The 18,487-nt window shown below is 45.5% G+C and overlaps 1 protein-coding gene across 1 annotated transcript; it reads right to left on the bottom strand.

Moving 5' to 3' along the window:
• Positions 1-8,327: 8,327 nt before the first annotated feature.
• On the bottom strand, positions 8,328-9,266 carry LOC120763619 (olfactory receptor 6E1-like). Its single transcript, XM_040087061.1, has one exon. The coding sequence runs from the start codon at positions 9,264-9,266 to the stop codon at positions 8,328-8,330; it is 939 nt and encodes a 312-aa protein (XP_039942995.1).
• Positions 9,267-18,487: the final 9,221 nt, after the last annotated feature.

The following is an 18,487-nucleotide window of genomic DNA, read 5'->3' as shown; positions in this document are numbered from 1 at the left end:
CCACTGCTGCCTGAAAGGGAATGAACGCTTTCCTTCTCCTGGTGCAGCTCAGGACACTGTCAGTTTTCAAGCCCAAGAATCACAAGCCAAAGTTTTGAGCAGAAGTCAGTTTTACCAATGACAGTGTTGCTGTCAAGGAGAGAAATGAAGGATAAGCTTCTCCCTAAGCAGCAAACGAGCTCCTAAAGCCCTCTGGGTCCCACTCCACCGGGCATTGGGGAAAGCAGCAGCAGGTCAGGATTTCAGTGCTGACTAAGCTTCCAGCACCTGGCTCCTCCTCTTGGACATTCTCTTGAGCTCATTCTAGGCTGCATTCAGGAAGGAGGAGAAATCTCCAGATGAAACCGCCGGGATAGATGGGGCATATTTTAAGATCCTGTTCCAGGAGAGCTGTTACAGTCCTGCAGGGTAAGCCTGCTTCAGCAGGGGCTCTCCACAAGTTCCTTCAAAGCACTTCCACCTGCTCCACCATGGTCTGTCTCATGGCTGCAGTGTGGATATCTTTTGCAGTGGGGTCCTCTCCACGGGCTGCAGGCAAATCCCTGCTCCACCATGGACTCTCCCAAGAACAGCAGGGGAATATCTGTTCTGGCACCTGGAGCACTCCTCTCTCCTTCTGTGATTTGCTGTTCACAGGATTGTTTCTCACACTTTGTTTTGCCTCACTCCTCACTGCCATGCAGCATTTTGCCCTTTTACAGATATATTTTTTTTTTTTGGAGAGGCACCATCAGCTTCTTCGATTGGCTTTAACCTGGTCCGAGATGGGTCTGTGGTTCCTCTGGAACTGTGTCTGGTGTCAGGGAAGGCAGCCCCTGGTCAGTTCTCACAGAACACATCTCACATCCCTGCTCACCACCACTTCCCTTTCCTGCCCTGGTGGTCTCACCCAAACCTCTGTGCTGCAGCCAGCTGAGCCTTCCTCACCCTGAAGACACTGTCTGCAAACCACTGATCTGTGAGTCACAGGCAGGAAAACCTTGCATGCAGACAGGGACCAGAGCATGAATGGGAGCTGTTTTCTACTCTGCTGCACACTGACACTACCCTAGAGTGACACAAAATGGTCGAGGTGGGAAGGGACTTCCAGTTATTGTCTGGTCCAATGTCCCTGTTCAAGCATGGCCACCTAAAGCACCAAATGCTCAGGACCAGTTCCAGGTGTATCTGGAACATTTTGGAGCATGGAGACACCACAACCTCCCTGGCCAACCCGTGCCAGTGCTTGGTCACCCTCACAGATCAATGTGTTTGCTGATGCTCAGACAGAGCCTCTCATGGTTCAGTTTGTGCCCATGGGCTCCTGTCCTGTCACTGCACACCACTGTGAGAAGAATGTGTATGTCTCCCACTTACATCCCACCTTCAGATGATACTCACATCCATGGATAATATCCCACCACAACCTGCTCCTTCCAGGGTGAAAGCTCACAGCTGCACCAGGCGCTCCCCTGAGGAGAGATGTTCCAGCCCCTTCATCATCTCATGCCACTTTGTTGAACTTTTCCCAGCACGTCTGTGTCTCTCTTTTGCTGGGGAGCTCAGAAGTGCCCAGGGTACTCCAGGTGCCACCCCACTAGTACTGAGCAGAGGGGAAGGATCACCTCCCTCAAGCTACTGGAAACACTCAGAATCCTGGAATGATTTGGGTACTAAGGGATCATCTAGTTCAACCCCTATTCAATGAGCAGGGACACCTGCTGCCAGGCCAAGTTACTCAGAGCCCCATCCAACCTGACCTTGAATGTTTCCACGGATGGGGCATCTAAAGCTCTCTGGGTGGCCCATTTAATTGCTTTGACACCCTCATCATTAAAAAAAAAAAAAAAAAAATCTTTCTTAAATCTAATCCAATAATTAAGATGCTAATCTTCTTCCTTGTAGATATTCTAATAACTAAGTGGCTAATTGAACTGTCTTTTAATTTAAGACTATTAGACTTGGAGTATTGCAACAGGCCCTGGTAGAGATGACTCATCATGATCTCCAGGAAGATAGTCAGTTTTTCTTAATTTATTGTTTAAGTGTTTCTTAGTCCAATTATGCCTGAAAATTTCTACCACCTCCCACAGGTTGGAACTCTGGCTGCCCTTGGAGGGCCAGACACCTCCTACAAACTGACTTTTTCGTTAATTAAGATTTTTTTCTTTCAATCATTAAAAAAAGGCCTTGAGGGCCTTATGCAACAGCGATGAATATTCCTTCTATTTTTGTGTATAATTAGTACAGCAGGTAAAGGTAGTGCTAATTAGAGCAGAGAAAGGCTTTGCAAACAAAGCCTTTGGCACAGCTGGGGGTTACAGAAACAAGAGAAGAGACTGGAATAAGAATTGTCTTATTGCCAGTACGTGAATCAAACTTTGATTTGGGTCTCTCCCTGCTTCATCACAAAACTACTTTTCCTCTCTCTGCCTGATTCCCACCGGGGTATAAGCCGGACTAATTTCCTATTAAAAATGTTTCCATTTCCCTTCTCCCTCTCACACGTAATTAGAACAAAAGACGAACAGAAATTAAGCTGTAGGTTTTCACTGAAGCCCATGTGGGAGCTGCCTAATTAACCACACAAAACTTCCAGCGCTGCGGGGAGCGGCAGAAGAACAACCACAGAGCTCATTACGGATGTCAGCACTTTAATGAGCCCCTGCAGGTGCCAGCTCCCTGTTTTGCCTCATGGCAAAATCTGGTACCGTGACTCAAGGAAATGACAGGGCAGAAGTGGGAACAAACTTACTCGGAGCTTTAATAGAGCCCAGTGCGAGGTGCGAGAGCAGAAACAGAGTTGGGCGAAGTGTTCCCAGCAGGGCTCGTTAGAGCACAAACTCACAGCCTTTGATTACAGACAGCTCAGGAGGCCTCAGACTTCTCCTGCACCGACCGTGCCTCACACAGGTCAAACAGCAGCGCCCAGGCAGCGCCCAGGTGGTGCTTTCTGCCAGCGGTGCTGCACACGGCAGGAGGAAAGGAAATGCCATGGAGCCACCTCTCCAAACCTGCCCTTCCAAAGCATGGGCACAGGCACAGAGCCTGTGCTGCAGGCTGCAGCTGCAGTGCTGAGCCCAGACACGGCCGCTGCAACACTGTGACTGCAACACTGCAACGAACACTGCCGCTGCAACACTGTGACAGCAACACCGCAACACACAGTGACAGCGACACTGCAACGCACACTGCCACTGCAACAATGTGACAGCAACACTGCAACGAACACTGCTGCTGCAACACTGTGACAGCAACACTGCAACACACAGTGACTGCAACACTGCAACACACACTGTGACAGCGACACTGCAACGTGCACTGCCACTGCAACAATGTGACAGCAACACTGCAACGAACACTGCTGCTGCAACACTGTGACAGCAACACTGCAACACACAGTGACAGCGACACTGCAACGTGCACTGCCACTGCAACGATGTGACAGCAACACTGCGATGAACACTGCTGCTACAACACTGTGACAGCAACACCGCAACACACACTGTGACTGCAACACTGCAACACACACTGTGACAGCGACACTGCAACGTGCACTGCCACTGCAACAATGTGACAGCAACACTGCAACGAACACTGCTGCTGCAACACTGTGACAGCAACACTGCAACGCGCACTGCCACTGCAACAATGGGTCAGCAACACCGCAACACACATGGTGACAGCGACACTGCAATGCAACCTGCCACTGCAACACTGCAAAGCACACTGCCACTGCAACAGTGACTGCAACACAGTGACTTCAACACTGCCACTGCAACACGGTGACAGCAACACTGCAACACACACAGCCACTGCAACACAGTGACTGCAACACGGCAATGCACCCTGCCACTGCAACACTGCAAAGCACACTGCCACTGCAACAGTGACTGCAACACAGTGACTTCAACAATGCCACTGCAACACTGTGACAGCAACACCGCAACACACACAGTGACAACAACACTGCAACGCACCCTGCCACTGCAGCAGTTACTGCAACACAGTGACTGCAACACTGCCACTGCAATACTGTGACAACAGCACCGCAACACACGCTGCCACTGCAACACTGTGACTGCAACACTGCCACACTTGCCACTGCAACACAGTGACTGCAACAGTGACAGCAACACTGCAACACACACAGTGACTACAACACAGTGACTGCAACATGGCGACTGCAACTCTGCAACACACAGCGACTGCAACGCAAACAGTGAGTGAAACACTGTGACTACAACAAACGCAGTGACTGCAACACAGTGACTGCAACACACCCAGTGACTGCAACACATGCACCGACTGTAACACTGTGAGTGCAACACTGCAACACAAACAGTGAATGTAACACAGCGACTGCAACACACCCTGCCAACACCTTCAGGAGCCAGCAGCCGCCCCAACTCCCAGCTCCCTCCTTCCACCTGACCTGGGTGAGCCCTGCACTCAAACGTTCCAGGTTTAAATGCAGCACCTCAGGCCCTGTCCTCTGTTCCATCAGACCTTTAGCACATCCTGCTCTGCTCAGTGAGATAAACCTTACAAGAGGATGCTGGGTAAGGCATGTCTGTAGAACTCATGTTTACATTTGCCATCAGTGTTTGGCCTAGAAAAGTTCTGAAGTTCACATAAATGCCTGAAAACAGCTGAGGTTATGATTGCAAACAAGTATGAATATGAAATGTCTAAAAGTGTGGAACCAGTTAAGAGTTACCAGCATGTCATTTAATTTTTTAAAAAATATTCACACTTGCAGCTGTGTAGCATTCACATCCACTGAGATGTGAATTATTGTCATGTTGGTATAGTTGCTCTAAATGAGATTGGATTGTTCCCTCTGAATTTGAGTCATTCATCTTTAGAGCTATATTTAGCCGTCTAAAAGAAGTATATTTATTCCATAAATCTGAATTATTAATCTAAGATTCAGCTGTCCTTAACAACTGTGATAAAGTGAAATGAGACACTGTTCAGAGGAGTGGGATTGCAATCAGCTGATTTGGGGAATCACTGCTTAGATCAAATCTGAACGAGACACAGAGGCAACTGTTGCAATTCATAAAGAGAGAACCCTTTTCCACAGAAAAGTACCTCATCCTCACTTGGGCAGTTAAAGTCACTCAGATTTGCCAATTTGACAGTAAAAGATCAAGGGTAAATGTCACAGGCCCTGAGGGCTAAAGATTTAATGAGAAGCTGCCCCCAAATACATTATTTTCTTTCATTGTCTTCCAGGGGGAAAATGGTTACAGTTCCCTAAACTTTAGGAAATATTTACATTTCTTGACCACTTTGCTCAGAGTATCCTTCACATCTCAATTTTTCAGACTGTAGATGAGCAGTGGAGCCACAACTGTGTTAAACCTGAGACTTTATTCAGTGCTTTGAGAGTCCTAGCTTTTGGTAGGACACTTATTAAGTTTCCATTTAAAAGTGTAGTAACAGTGAGGTAGGAAAAGTAGGCGGAAAACCCAGGAAAGGAGGAAAAGATTGCATTTCTGGGATAGTCCCAAATTCCAGCGTCAGAAACGCTGTGATGGCTGTTTTATTTCTACATTCCTCATTTGCCATGTATCAAGTCAAGAAGAAATTCGTCCCAGCCTGTAAAACATCAAGAACTACATTAAATCATTGCTCCATCATCACTGAGAGATTACAGAAGAAAGATGACACTGTTACCACTGCCTGGTTGTACTGTTTGTTTTCTTTTTATGCAGTTCTTTAACATTCTCCAGACAATAATTTGTGAGAGAGATCATTGGGTATTTTTCATTTTGCCTTATGCAAATTTTGTAACAAAATCATTTCCTTGGGTTTGGAAAGCATCACACAGAATTGCAGCAGGATGTTTTGCAAACCATGTATGGCAACCACACCAGACCAATACAACCAGTGGAAAGCTGTCATACACATGTTCTGAGAATTGTAAAGATTGATGAATATTTCTGGATACCAAACTTTATAAAAATATCCAGGAAGAACATTGAGGAAAATAAGGAATGGTACGACATACCTCCCTTGGCAATAGTTTTTGAAACCTGCAAGGTGAGGGAGTGTCGATACTCTGGCCAACAGCCACAACCTATGATTCAGAAATCTTTAATCTAAAGAAGAAAGGAAAAGAGAGGAATTCTTGAGTGGGTGACCATTTCATCATCAAATGCTGTACTGCCCTGGTTTCAGCTGGCACAGAGATAATTTTCTTCTTAGTAGTTGGAACTGTGCTGTGTTTTGGATTTAGTATAAGAATAATATTGATAACACATGGATGGTTTAGTGCTGGCTCTAAATCAAGTTTTCAGTTTCTCAGGCTCTGCCAATGAGCAGGGGAACAAGAAGCCAGGAGGGAGCAGGGCCAGGACAGCTGACCTGAACTGGTCAAAGGGATATTCCACACCACAGAACAACATGCCCAGTGTATAAACTGGGCAGAGCTGACTGGGAGGCACTGGCCGCTGCTCAGGGCTGGGCTGGGTGTTGGTCAGGACAGGAATTGTGCTGTGCACCCCTTGATTCCTCGGGGATTTATTCCTCCTTCTCTGTTTCATAATTATTATTAATAGTATTATATTTTACATTATTTCAATTATTAAACTGTTCTTATTGCAAGCCCTGTTTCATCTTTTCCCAGTTCTGCTGCTACCCCACCCTGAGGGAGGGAGTGAGTGCCTTTGTGGTGCTTAGTTACTCCTAGATGGGGTTAAAGCTAATATAAACTAGAAAATATAACAGGTACTGAAGGAAATAATGAGAAGAAATGGTTTAAATATTTTTTATTTCAATGCAATGTTAGTCATTACAATTACACATTTCTCTTCTTATTCTCTCCCTCTTCTCTCCTGTCTCTTATTATTATATTTTTTTTCTTTTTTTCCCTTTTAGGGATCGGCAGTCTGTTGTCTCTTATTTGTTTAGGAAAAAGTGATCTGCCAGGGACCTGGTGTCACTTGTTACATTAAATATTTTTGCACACACAAATAGCCTCTGTGCAGACACTCATGCCTGGACACACCAATGCTCAGTTGATGTCCAGAGGGTCAATACTGTGAGGTTCAACAAGGCCACTGGCCAAATTTGACAGGAAACATCACTTAAGTGGCCACAGGCTCTTCCCTTGGCATTGCTGAGATTTAGAATTCAGCCAAGCTCCAAGGAGAAGGTAATTCCATATGAAATCCTCTATGGAAGATGATGACAGGCTGTAATTATACCCAGGGAAAAACACACAGGAAGGAATCACAATTCCAGGGAGTATGGGAAACTCTGTGACAAAAACACTCTCATCCTTGCATAGGTTTATTGTTTTAACATCATCAGTGACCTTGGATGTTCAACCACACTCTCACTGTCCAGGAGATTGAGGAGTGAAGAACCACTCAAGCAAAAGTGGAAAGTTCTCCTGACTATCCACACAGCTGTAAAAATTACTGGTGGAGATTCCTGGATTCACTATACACAGCCAAAGCCAGCCCCAAACCTGAAAATGCCTTTACAGCTAAGACTGAAACAAAATGTTCCATGAATTGTGCTTGGGATCAAGGATTATCCTACACTGAATTAGAGGGAGGACAAGGATTTTGCTGATGGGTATAGTGTGCATGGCACTGATTGTAAACACAGCTTTGTTGAAGCTGAAGTTCTAAAAATGAATATATTAATAAGAAAGGTATTTCTGTGCTTGCTTTCTAGCATGGTAGCTCGGTGTGTTCTCTGTAGCCTGTGGAGAGCCCACATTGGAGCAGAGGAAAAGTGTGAGAGAAAAGAAGCAGCAGAGGGGAAACCCCACGCACTGACCATAACCTCCCCACCCACCCTGAGTGCTGGGGAGCGGTCTGGAATGAATGAATAAACCTGAGCACGGAAAAGGGGGAAGTACAAGTGTTGAATATTTCATTTTGTTTCTCACAATCTAAACTATTTTAGTTGGCAACAAATTACATTGGTATGCCCCAAATCCAGTATGTTTCACTCCTGGTAGAAACTGGCCAACCATCTCTCGGTCTTTATCTCAATCTACGAGAGTTTTTGTTTCTGTTTTTCCTCTTTTCTGCCTCTGCTCTGTCCCACTGTGGGGTGGAAGGCGTGAGTAGGAATTTGGTTATTCACTAAGGTTAACCCATCCCAGCAAGGGGGAAAATGCTGAGGCAAAGCTGACACTTTAGTGATGCTTAGGTGACAGAAGATTATAAAATCCTTCCTGTGCTGGCATATTTTCGTTGCCAACAGGAGGAGGTACATAACATCTGGAAAGCATAAACCATTTGAAAACAGCATCTTTAATTCACAATACAGATGTTGCACCTGGGAAACAATTCAGATACTTGGCTGGGCTACTCCACCGTTCACATCTGCCTCAGGGAACCAGAAAACTTCAGCATTCTCTCCTTCAAAGCTTGCTTGACTTGCCTGTTCCTGAGCGAGTAGATGTAGGGGTTGAGAGTCTGAGTCAGCACAGAGAAGAATAAGGAAAGGATTTTGTCAGAGTCCTGCCCACCTCGCTGTTCTGGGCGGATGTACCTGTAAATACACGTGCTGTAAAACACCGTCACCACGATGAGGTGAGCCGAGCAAGTGGAAAATGCCTTCCTCCTACCTGCAGACGATGGTATGTGCAAGATGGTGACAATAATGCAGCCATAAGAAACAGCAGTTACTATCAAGGTACCGGGGAGGATGATAAGGAGCGTGATAAACATCAGCTCTTCGATCAAGCCTGTGTCTGTGCAGGACAGCTGCAACAACAGGGAAGCGTCACAGTAAAAGTGGTTCATGGCATTGGGGCCACAAAATGGCAACTGCACGATCATAATGGTGGGAGGAAACATGGAGAGAAAACTCAGTGCCCAGCAGCTCAGGATCAGCTGCAGGCAAAATCTGCTGCTCATGATGGCTGTGTAGTGCAAAGGGTGGCAAATGGCAACGTAGCGGTCCAAGGACATCGCTGCCATGTGGAAAAGCGTGCAGGTACCCAAGCAGTAGAAAAGCAGCATCTGAAGGAAGCAACCAGGCAGGGAAATCGTTTTCTTCTCTGTCAGGAGGCTGTACAGGGTGCTGGGAAGGAATGTGGAGGTGAAAGTGATCTCCAAAAGGGCAAAATTCCTGAGGAAGTAGTACATCGGGGACTGGAGGAAGTTATTTGTAAGAGTGATGGTGATGACAGAAATGTTTCCAAGCAGGATCAAGAAATAGGCAATGCCAAGGAACAGAAAGAGGGTGATCTCCAAATGGCGGCTGTTAGCCAGTCCCAAGAGGACAAATTCCACTACAGTTGTGCGGTTCATTGAGACATCACCGCTGGGATTGCTGTTTTGGGAACTGTTGGAAAACAACATGTGTCAGTTTGGCTTTGCTAACGTTACAGGGCAATACCAGCAACAAATCTCTTGTAAAAGACTGAAGCAGCCACAGTAACCACATATTAAAAATCCTGGTCATGTTTAAGGAGCCCCAAGCTCCATTTGTAGGACTGAGCCCTCATTCCAGCCAAAACAATTCCTACAGTTCCCTCACAGCACTCTTGAGAGGTGCAGGAGCTGTTACAGACCCTGAGTCTCTCTGAATGATCTGACAACTTCCACCCTCCAACAAACAACAACAAAAAAAGCCAAATGCCCAGAGTGAGAACTTTGCCTGTGTCCAGAGACTTATCACAGAGGAATGCAATCACACTGCAGATCGACTCTGAAGCAGGTTAGATTGGGTCAAGGACACATTATTACTGCAAAAGAAAAAGTTACTGCAGTTAAAAGGAGGCAGGGAAAGAGAGAGAGGTAGAGACTCTTCAGAGAAGAGGCCAGACAGAAAGAAAGCAATGCTGCAAAGTTAAGGCCATCTGGCTATCACTGAGAGAAAGCAAAATGCACAGAGCAGTGGCTGGATGCTACAGCAAGCACCAGTGTGAGAGAGGGAATGGGAAAAACTGTGGGGAAATTCCTTCTTTACCCTCAGCTCTACAGCTCCAGTGGATCATCTCTGATGCTGATGGGCACTCCTTCTTCAGAGTGTCCAAGCACCCCTCCATCTGACAGCACCCCACCCCAAGCTCAGATGTGTTCTCTGTCCAGTGCAGCCTGTCTATGGCACTGCTGCCATTATCTCCTTCAGGGAAACCTGAAAACTCTGTCTGAGTTCAACTTCAGCCACAGTCTTTTCTTGCAGGCTTGCCATGTCCCAGATGTGGTTTTCCAACTGCATTCTCCCTGCTCTTCCTCCCAGACACCAGCCCTCCTTGCCCTAAAAAGAGACCTGTCATGTTTTGCACTAGTTTCCCAGGTTTTATCTATTATGTTATCTGGATATTTTAATCTGGTTCTATGTTCATTTCAGACTCATTTCAGATACTTCTGAATGACTGAAGTAAACGTCGACACAATGAATTTCCAGGAAAAGCAAGCCCATCTTATTTAGCTGATAACCCATATCAAACAAGACACTCACATTCCCCTCTTCAAATGCTCAACAGAAAGATAGCTGTAAGCTGGGATGCTACAACCCTTCTTAATGCACTATTCCCATCAAATCTTTCCCCTCAGTGCCCTTTTCCCAGCAAAACACAGTTTATTGGCATCATCTTATGGCTGTCTCTCAAAAAACACCAATACAAAACAACTTCCCACTCACAAACCATGCAAAATATAGGACATATTTTTCAATACCACAGATGGACATATATTATCTGGAAGCTGAGAGTGGTCCTCTAAACCAAGAAATTCCCTTGGTAACAGCTAAAGGCTTTGACTTAATTTGAAGACTAAAAGTCCAATTTTCCAGGTCAATGTCCCTTTTAACTTTCCCTGTTCTTCAGAACACTACACCTAAACTCTAAGAAATGCTCCAGGTAGTTACCAGTATATCCACAGCACTCCAGGATGCTACAAAAAGTCTGACTCTGTTTCTCCTCGTCTTAGTTTCGCGACTGATTTTTGGCAATAAAAAAAATCCTCTCCCTTCAGCTCCTTTATATAATAGTGGCAGTGTATTACAGTTTTGTTTCCTCACTGTGCCAAACCTCGGGGACCAATTAGGTATCAAAATCTGAAAAAACACCTTGTGGGAAAACACTTGTGAACGGACAGCAAGAGTATAATCAAACCACGGAGAAAATGAGATTGGGAAGGACCTCTGGAGGTCCAATCCTTGCTAAAAGCAAAGCTGGACAAGGTTGCTCATGACCTTCTCTCAGTAAATGTGGATATCTCCAAACACGGGGATGTATCAACTTCCCTGCAGTGCCACGACTTCCCTTGTGTTTTCATTGTGAACATTTAGTTCCTTTTGTGCAGAAAAGATTTACTCTAAGCCATGAAATACCTCTTGTTCTGAGAGGTCTGGCTCTAACTTGTCTCTAACCCCTCCTTGGTGGACAGTTCAGGCAGATCCCCCCTCTCGACTTTGAAGTCGGGGTAAAAAGGAATTGAAGTCAGGTATTATTCTCACAGCACAGTGTTATATATTTGTTACAGTTCAAAATAGGTTACAGCCCTAAACAGTCACAAGATTTTTCCGACCAACTACAGACAACCTATTGTTCACATGATTTGGCATCTTTTACAAAATTATGTTGTTTTGAAGACCTTGACAGTTACATCTGCAACTCTCTTCCTAGTTCTTTTTCATACCTGTGTTCTCTCTGCACCATGGCCTGTACCCAACCAAGGCTAAGATATCTCGATTCACAAGCTCCACCATGCTCCCTGCTTCATCTCTTATCTGTTCTTCCATACCAAGCTACAGCCCATCTCTTTATTTGCAATGTTTTCCTCTATTTTGCTGATGTTTCCAGAGCTAATTATAAACCAGTAACATACGATGTGTGGTTATGACGAAGTCCTGATGTAGGAGTGGGAAGTCCACGATGATATGTGATGTGTGTTTCCAGTGGGTTCATCCTGCCAGTTGTTAATCCATGGTCTGTACCAGGAGTCATCACACTCAGCTCATTTATCACCCTGTCTGCCATGGTTCATTGAGCTCGGGGTGTGCTGCTCTCTGTTCTACCCCTTTGCCTCACCATCATCCAGCAAAAGCATGCAATATATGGATGCAATTGTATTTTGACTTGCCTGGTACGTCATTAGTGGGTTTAAGCTTTCACAGGTGTGTGCACTCACGTTACAGCAGGTTGGGCAAGACTGCTACTCGGGAAAGTTAGAACCACAATGGAGAAGTTCACAGAGAAAAGTCTCCCATGGGAAGAATCCCACGACATAACCGAAGAAACTCCTCTCCCTAAGCAAACTGAAAAAAGATTTTTAGAAGTGACAAACCGACAAAACCCCCATGTTTTGTCTCCCTGCGCTGTCATTGGGAAGGAAAGAAGGGCTGGGGGTGGGGAAAAAGGTGTTCTAAAGGTTTTAGATCTCATTATCCTCTTTTAATTGTGTTAATAAATTTTTCTTTGTGCATTTTAAGTTTTGAGCCTGTTTTGCCCATAAAATATTTCTTCCCAATCCTTACCTCAACTCATGAGCCCCTTTAGTTGTTCTTTCCCCCTCCTCTGCTCAAAAGAAAATGAGTGAAGAGTTTTTGCATAGGTGCCTGGCGTTTAGCCAGTGTCAAACCACAACACTCAATGCACAAAAATTGTGAAAAAACCAGTATGGTGAAAGTTAATCCCTGGTGATTAAGAGTGAGAAACCTTAACTCATTACTCATGCACTGTAAAAACTTCTCAGGAGATAACAGCTGAAGAGCTTTAACACGTAACCCAGACTTTATAGGAATTTGTCACTTCTCACAGCTTTATCTACTGCTGGTGCTGTGACTCAGTGAGACTGAGATGTCACATCACACATCTCCAGCAGCCACCAGTGTGAGGAATGCTGGGACTGTGAATCCTGGAAGGGCTGTGCTCTTGTGACCACTGCTCTCACCTCAGGCTTTGGAGGGGCTGGCACCAGCACACAACCTCCCCAGCACTCGTTTTTTGTGCCCACAGGGTCCAGTGTTGCCCCCCTATCTCTTACTGGGGATTTGGCGCTGCAGGACATGAAAGACTCCAAGTATTTCAGAAGACAAAGAGTATAGAAGGCATTTTGTCTAATCCTTACCACCTTTTATAAGGTGTTCCAATACAGAATTAACATGATTGGTGACTAGGAATGACACCTCTCTAATTCCATTGGAGAAGCAGCAAAATACCACCTGGAGAAAGATTGTTTTGGGAAAGGATAGTTGTTTTGCCAAGATTGTTTTGAGAAGAGGCTTTCTCAAGAACTTTTCCCTTGGGAAGGAGCTAGCACTGCCAGCAGGCTAAAATCTCTTCAGACTTAGAAATGTCAGGCCCACAGGGATTCACAGTCAAGTGCACAAGTTGTCAGTGCAGTCAGCGGCCAGAGATACCACGGCACAGCTTCCCAGCAGTTTTAGGTACTGTTCTGTCACCTGCCCACTGGTGGCCTCTGTGGAGGCTCATCTCCCACAGTTATTCCCATTGTCCTGCTGACCATGTTGGTACATCCAGCTGTTCAGCTGAATGTGACACCTGTGTGACAACCACAGGCACAGCGAGGCGACTGCCACCCCACAGCAGACTTCTCAAAGGACACAGTTCACCACCACGGGCTGGTGTCTGTCGTTGTTGCCTGCAAAAGGACACTTCTGTGATCTGTGCATATTCCCTCATGCTTCCAGCCCGGAGGACAGGAAAAGTTACAGTGGCAAAAAGACACTAAATGGAATATTATCACTATTAGCAGGAAAATAGAGAGGTCCGAGACCAGTGTAACTCTGGGAGAAAATACACTTAAGAAAGGGAAACAGAATGACTCTACAGCTGTTCCTACCTTAGAGCAGAGAGCTGTAAGCATATGGGAGCAAATTTACATTTGACTGCAAGCTGTGGTGCTTTCATGTGCTGCCTGTAAAATCTAGATTTTCCCCAGAGTTTAGCACAACACTGAACAGCATCTCTACAAGATCTGCAGCTTGCACTTTTCTTGGTGCCTCAGAATAACCAGGATGAAATTAGAATCAGGTCAGGGCAGAAGCAGGTAATTGCTGTTGTAGAAGAGAGCAGAGAATAGCAGAGACAGAGAACTCAGAACTCAGCCCAAAAGAGGCAATTCCTCCTGGTATGACCTGGCACATCAAATCTTTCTTCCAGTGTACCCAGGGCCCGTTGAAAGGTTTTCGCTGGGAGAGAACTGAGCTGACCCTCAAAGGGCTAGCAGGGAGAAAGACCCATTAATCCAAGGTGGGTTAATGACCAATTGAAGAGGAACGATTGCCCAGGGCAAACCAAAGGTGGATTGTCCCCACCTGAAGTTGTTTCGGGATGCACAAAAGGAGAGGTTGGCAATTCAGAAATCCACAAATCAAATAAGACATTTACAGGAGTCAATGAAAGGACTGTAGAACAGCCAGGAAGGGAACCTTCACAGTGAGCTGCTGAGCATAAAGCACTTCTGGTGGAAAGGGAAATTTAATCTATTGCTTCAGTTGGCTGTCCAGGAGATGGATGAGCAAAATTAATCACTTAAAAACTACCTAGAAACAATGAACTGTGAACTGTGGGACATCAATTTAAGATGCCCCAGACCAGAGCGGGTTAGTAAATCTCTATACCCCTCTGATGTACGGGAAAAACTTACATAAAGTTATCCACAGGATGAAGAAATACGTAAGTGTCCCTTCATTAAAACTGAAACCATTAATGATGCCAGGGGGAGCTCAGCAAACTACCACACAGACCATCCTGTACGTGGGGGAAGCCCTGGCTGAAATGAGAGAAAAATACACCCAGTAAGGTAAATGAAGCAGAAACTGAGCATGTGTGGAGGTCTCCCTAGCTGGAGGAGATGGATTCTGTTGAGTGGGGCCGAAGCAAGAGGTTACTGTGGACCAGGGGTCTGCCTGACCAGGACGGATAATTGAGCACTGCAGTCCCTGACCCAGGGGCAGGGGATTGGACCCCATGGAAAGGGGAGATCCCTACATGATTAACTCCTCACAACTGGCCACACTGTGGAAAGAGTGCATGTCTCCAATTAATGCACATGCAATTTTTGGACCCACAATGACATTCCCCTATGGAAATCGAGGCAAATCCACAGAGATTTCCTCTCTCAGTCCCGAGGCCTGCCTGATGCACTGCAAGTCCATGTTAAACAACTAGAAAAGCACCTTATGGCAATCCCTAGGCCTGGAGAAGGGATGCACCTCCAGGAATAACCCGGCTGGAGGCAGCTCAAGAATTAGTAACTACTGGTCAGCAATTGGGTACAGACGGTCCTAAACTAAAAACAGACATCAGGCGGGTAGGACAGATCCTAAAGCCTCCCTCACCAGGTAATCACTGACAAAATGTGTCACCTTGTGGGAGAACGAGGTACAGCTTGTGCGTGGAGGGTGTTGCAAAAGAACTCCTGGAGAAGTAACAGACGAATTACCCACCACTAACCTGGAAGGCAAATTACCCACCACTAATTTGATAAGGAACTGGGATAAGATCAAAGGACCTCCTGAGGGCAGCCCCCTCAGGATTCCAACATTGTCACTCCCCCAGCCCCTCTAGGAATTGAACTAACCAGTTTAACCTGTTCTGAGTTGGGAATTTGGATTCTACTTCTCTCAGCAAGTGAGCTGGGGAGTAGCAGGTGGATTTATGTGTGAAGGCTCACAGAAAAGAGCCAGAGAGATAAGATGATCCTATTAATTTTCTGCAGGCCCCTTTAAAACATTAACTACTTTTGTGGTAGATACCAGAGCACAAATGTCAGCACTTCAAACTGAAGTTGCCACTCATTGTGCCATTAGGCCAGAACAAGGAAAAGATACAGATAACTGATGCTTTTGATAAATCTCAACCCCAGTGAGATTTACCAAATCCTGGTTACTGGGGAATAAGACAGCCACAGAAATTGTCATGATTGTGAGGCCACTACCAGCAAACCTCGGGGCTGGATCTATTAAAGTGATGTGTCTGAACAGATGCCAGAGGCAGCGGATGGATATTTGGTCTCTCATCTCCCTCTCTCTGTTGCAAACTGCTCCAAGTCTGCCTCCTTCCAAAATAACAAATGTGAAACCCTACCCACGGCCCTTGGGAAAGTGTGAAGGAATTGCTGCAGTAACTGCAGCATGGCAGGGGCAAGGGGCACTTGTACAATTCTCTCCTGTGGCCTGTCTGTAAACCCAACAGGGAGCAGAGGCTGGCAGTGGATTAGCACTGCCTCAGAGCTGACACTGGCCGTGGAACAGCTGCTGTACCTCACAGCCAAACTGATTCCCACAATCCAGCATTAGGCCCATCAGACCCCTGAGACTATTGGTATCAAAGACATGTTTTTTATGGTTCCCTTACAGTGTCACTGAAACGGTGGGAAAAGCAAAAACCCTCCAAGAACATTTTTAGTGTTAGAGAATGAAGGCATTACTTTATTCTGGCCAGGATGTTGTTCTAGCCAGGACCTGCAACAGAAATAATTTCATCCACAAATTGCCCGGGTGTGCAGAGAGAATTCTTCGATCACACATCATTCTTTAGTAGATTCTTCAGATACTTATACAGACAAAACCTGTGGTCAGGGTTTCAGCTGGTCTGTAAGCCCGAAGTGTAAATTAGCTGAAGAAGAAACTGATAACAGCCCCGAAAGGGAATTTACCCCTGAAAGGAATTTCACCAAGGTCGTTGGCATGGAAAGCGAGGAGAGAAGGAGAGGGAGATAATCTGCAGCTGGAAGAAGTGTGCTTGGAAAAGTTTTGTCAGTGGCGGTTGAAAACAGCGGCAGAGACTTTTTGTGCCAATGAACGTTGTGTTTATTTTTTGTGACCAATGAGTGGAGTGTAAACTTCGTTAAGCGTATAAAACACAGACACTGTGATAATAAACAGAAGCCTTCTGAAGATTCTACTGTGTTACTTTGTGTGTGACCCTCCCAACAGTGACAATTCAGGGAAATAAATTGGTTCAGTGTTCATTGGTTTCAAGTTTAGCAGTTCTTGGTATTTGGTTTCCCATTGGTTACAGATCTCTTGGCCTCCAATGTTAATTACGTCCTCATTCCTTGGTTCTCTCATCTTTTTCTCAGACCAGGTGTCTCCGACCGTGCAGGGGCGATGTTTGGAGCTGATGTTCGTTTATGGCCGTTATCTTTTGTGTATTTTCTGTGCTACTCCCAGCCTGCTGGGATGTTCAGCTCATCACGCCTTGAGCGACGAAACCATCCTTTGAAAAGAAATCTCAATTCCTTTCCCCCAAGGCAAAGGTGAACAAGACTGACTAAAGTTCAAAGGATTTTAAATTTTGTATCATTTTCTAACAGCAGGAGGCAGACTGGGATCGTTTTGCTTTTACCTGGGAGGGGAATCAGTGTCCCTTTTCTTACCTCAAGAGCAGGGACGCTGGCCCATCGCACAGGAGCTGTCACAGGTCTCCCCTGGAGCAGGGACTGAGGAATATCCATATATTGATCACACACGAATGGGCAGCTCTGATGTCAACACGGTGGGCCACACTCAGACACTTGCAGAGTCTGGGACTTCCATTTCCCACAGAGAAGGTGCTGATGCCTTAGGATTTTAGCTGTTATATTTTTCAGATCCTTTAGTGTGTATAACTTTAAACTCCATATAGAGTATTAGTTAACTATCTTAACATTTTGTCCAGACAAAAAAATTCCTCTCTAGGCCTGGGACTCAAGGACACCTCACTTTCTCAGGCCTTGAAAAGTATAAACAAATGTGAGTTGGGGAGAGCAAACTGGGGGTAAATGACTTCATTACCTGAAGCTGTAATTGGAGGATTAACCCCTGGTATGTAAATGGACCAAACTTATTTCTGTCTGAAAAACTCGTGATCATCTTGGGTGTAGCCTCTGGGAGGCTTTTGACTGCCCAAGTTGTACCTATTGCAGGCCTTTAATAAATGCCTACTTTATTCTCTTAACCTTTCCTAGCCTCTGTTCTAGGTAGCCACTCCAAGGCATCAGTACAACTTCCTTCCTCCAAGGTTAAATTCCTGGGGATACGATGGAAAGGAGGATCAGTGTGTATTCCCTCTGAAACCTTGACCACCCTAGAGCAGGTAAAGATTCTGGGGAGCATAAAGGAGCTCCAACACGCTTTAGGCTTATTCGATTTTTTTAGAGAAAACATGTTTCAGATGTCTCCATCATTGCTGCTGTAGTGGCATTATGCCAGACAAGAAAAGGAGTTGGAAAAATAGATCGTTCCTTCTTTTTAAAACTGCACCAAGTAGGACCTAGTTTTCTTCTCTTACAGGTATTCCATAAAAAGACGACGTGGCCATGTGAAGATGAAGAAGCAACAGGACTGGAGAGTTCTTTGCTGCATTGATTGTTTACGTTTGTCCTGTTATATCCCACCTGTTGTTACAACCTAATCTAACCACAGCCTGTGATTATTTGTCTTTACTGTTTTGTGGGTGGTGAGATCTTTCTTCCCTTATCTTTTGCTTTCTTCTACATTTTCTTAAGTGGTATCATTATGGTTTTACACAGTCATATTAGTATCAATGACAACGCAAATGCCTACACACCTG

Source organism: Hirundo rustica, chromosome 27 (genome assembly GCF_015227805.2).
Source record: "Hirundo rustica isolate bHirRus1 chromosome 27, bHirRus1.pri.v3, whole genome shotgun sequence".
NCBI classification, from domain to species: domain Eukaryota; kingdom Metazoa; phylum Chordata; class Aves; order Passeriformes; family Hirundinidae; genus Hirundo; species Hirundo rustica.
This window is presented reverse-complemented; position numbering and strand designations above follow the sequence as displayed.

Bases quoted from the DNA above. Each gene is read 5' to 3' on its own strand.
- LOC120763619 (XM_040087061.1), bottom strand. From the start codon at position 9,266: ATGAACCGCACAACTGTAGTGGAATTTGTCCTCTTGGGACTGGCTAAC.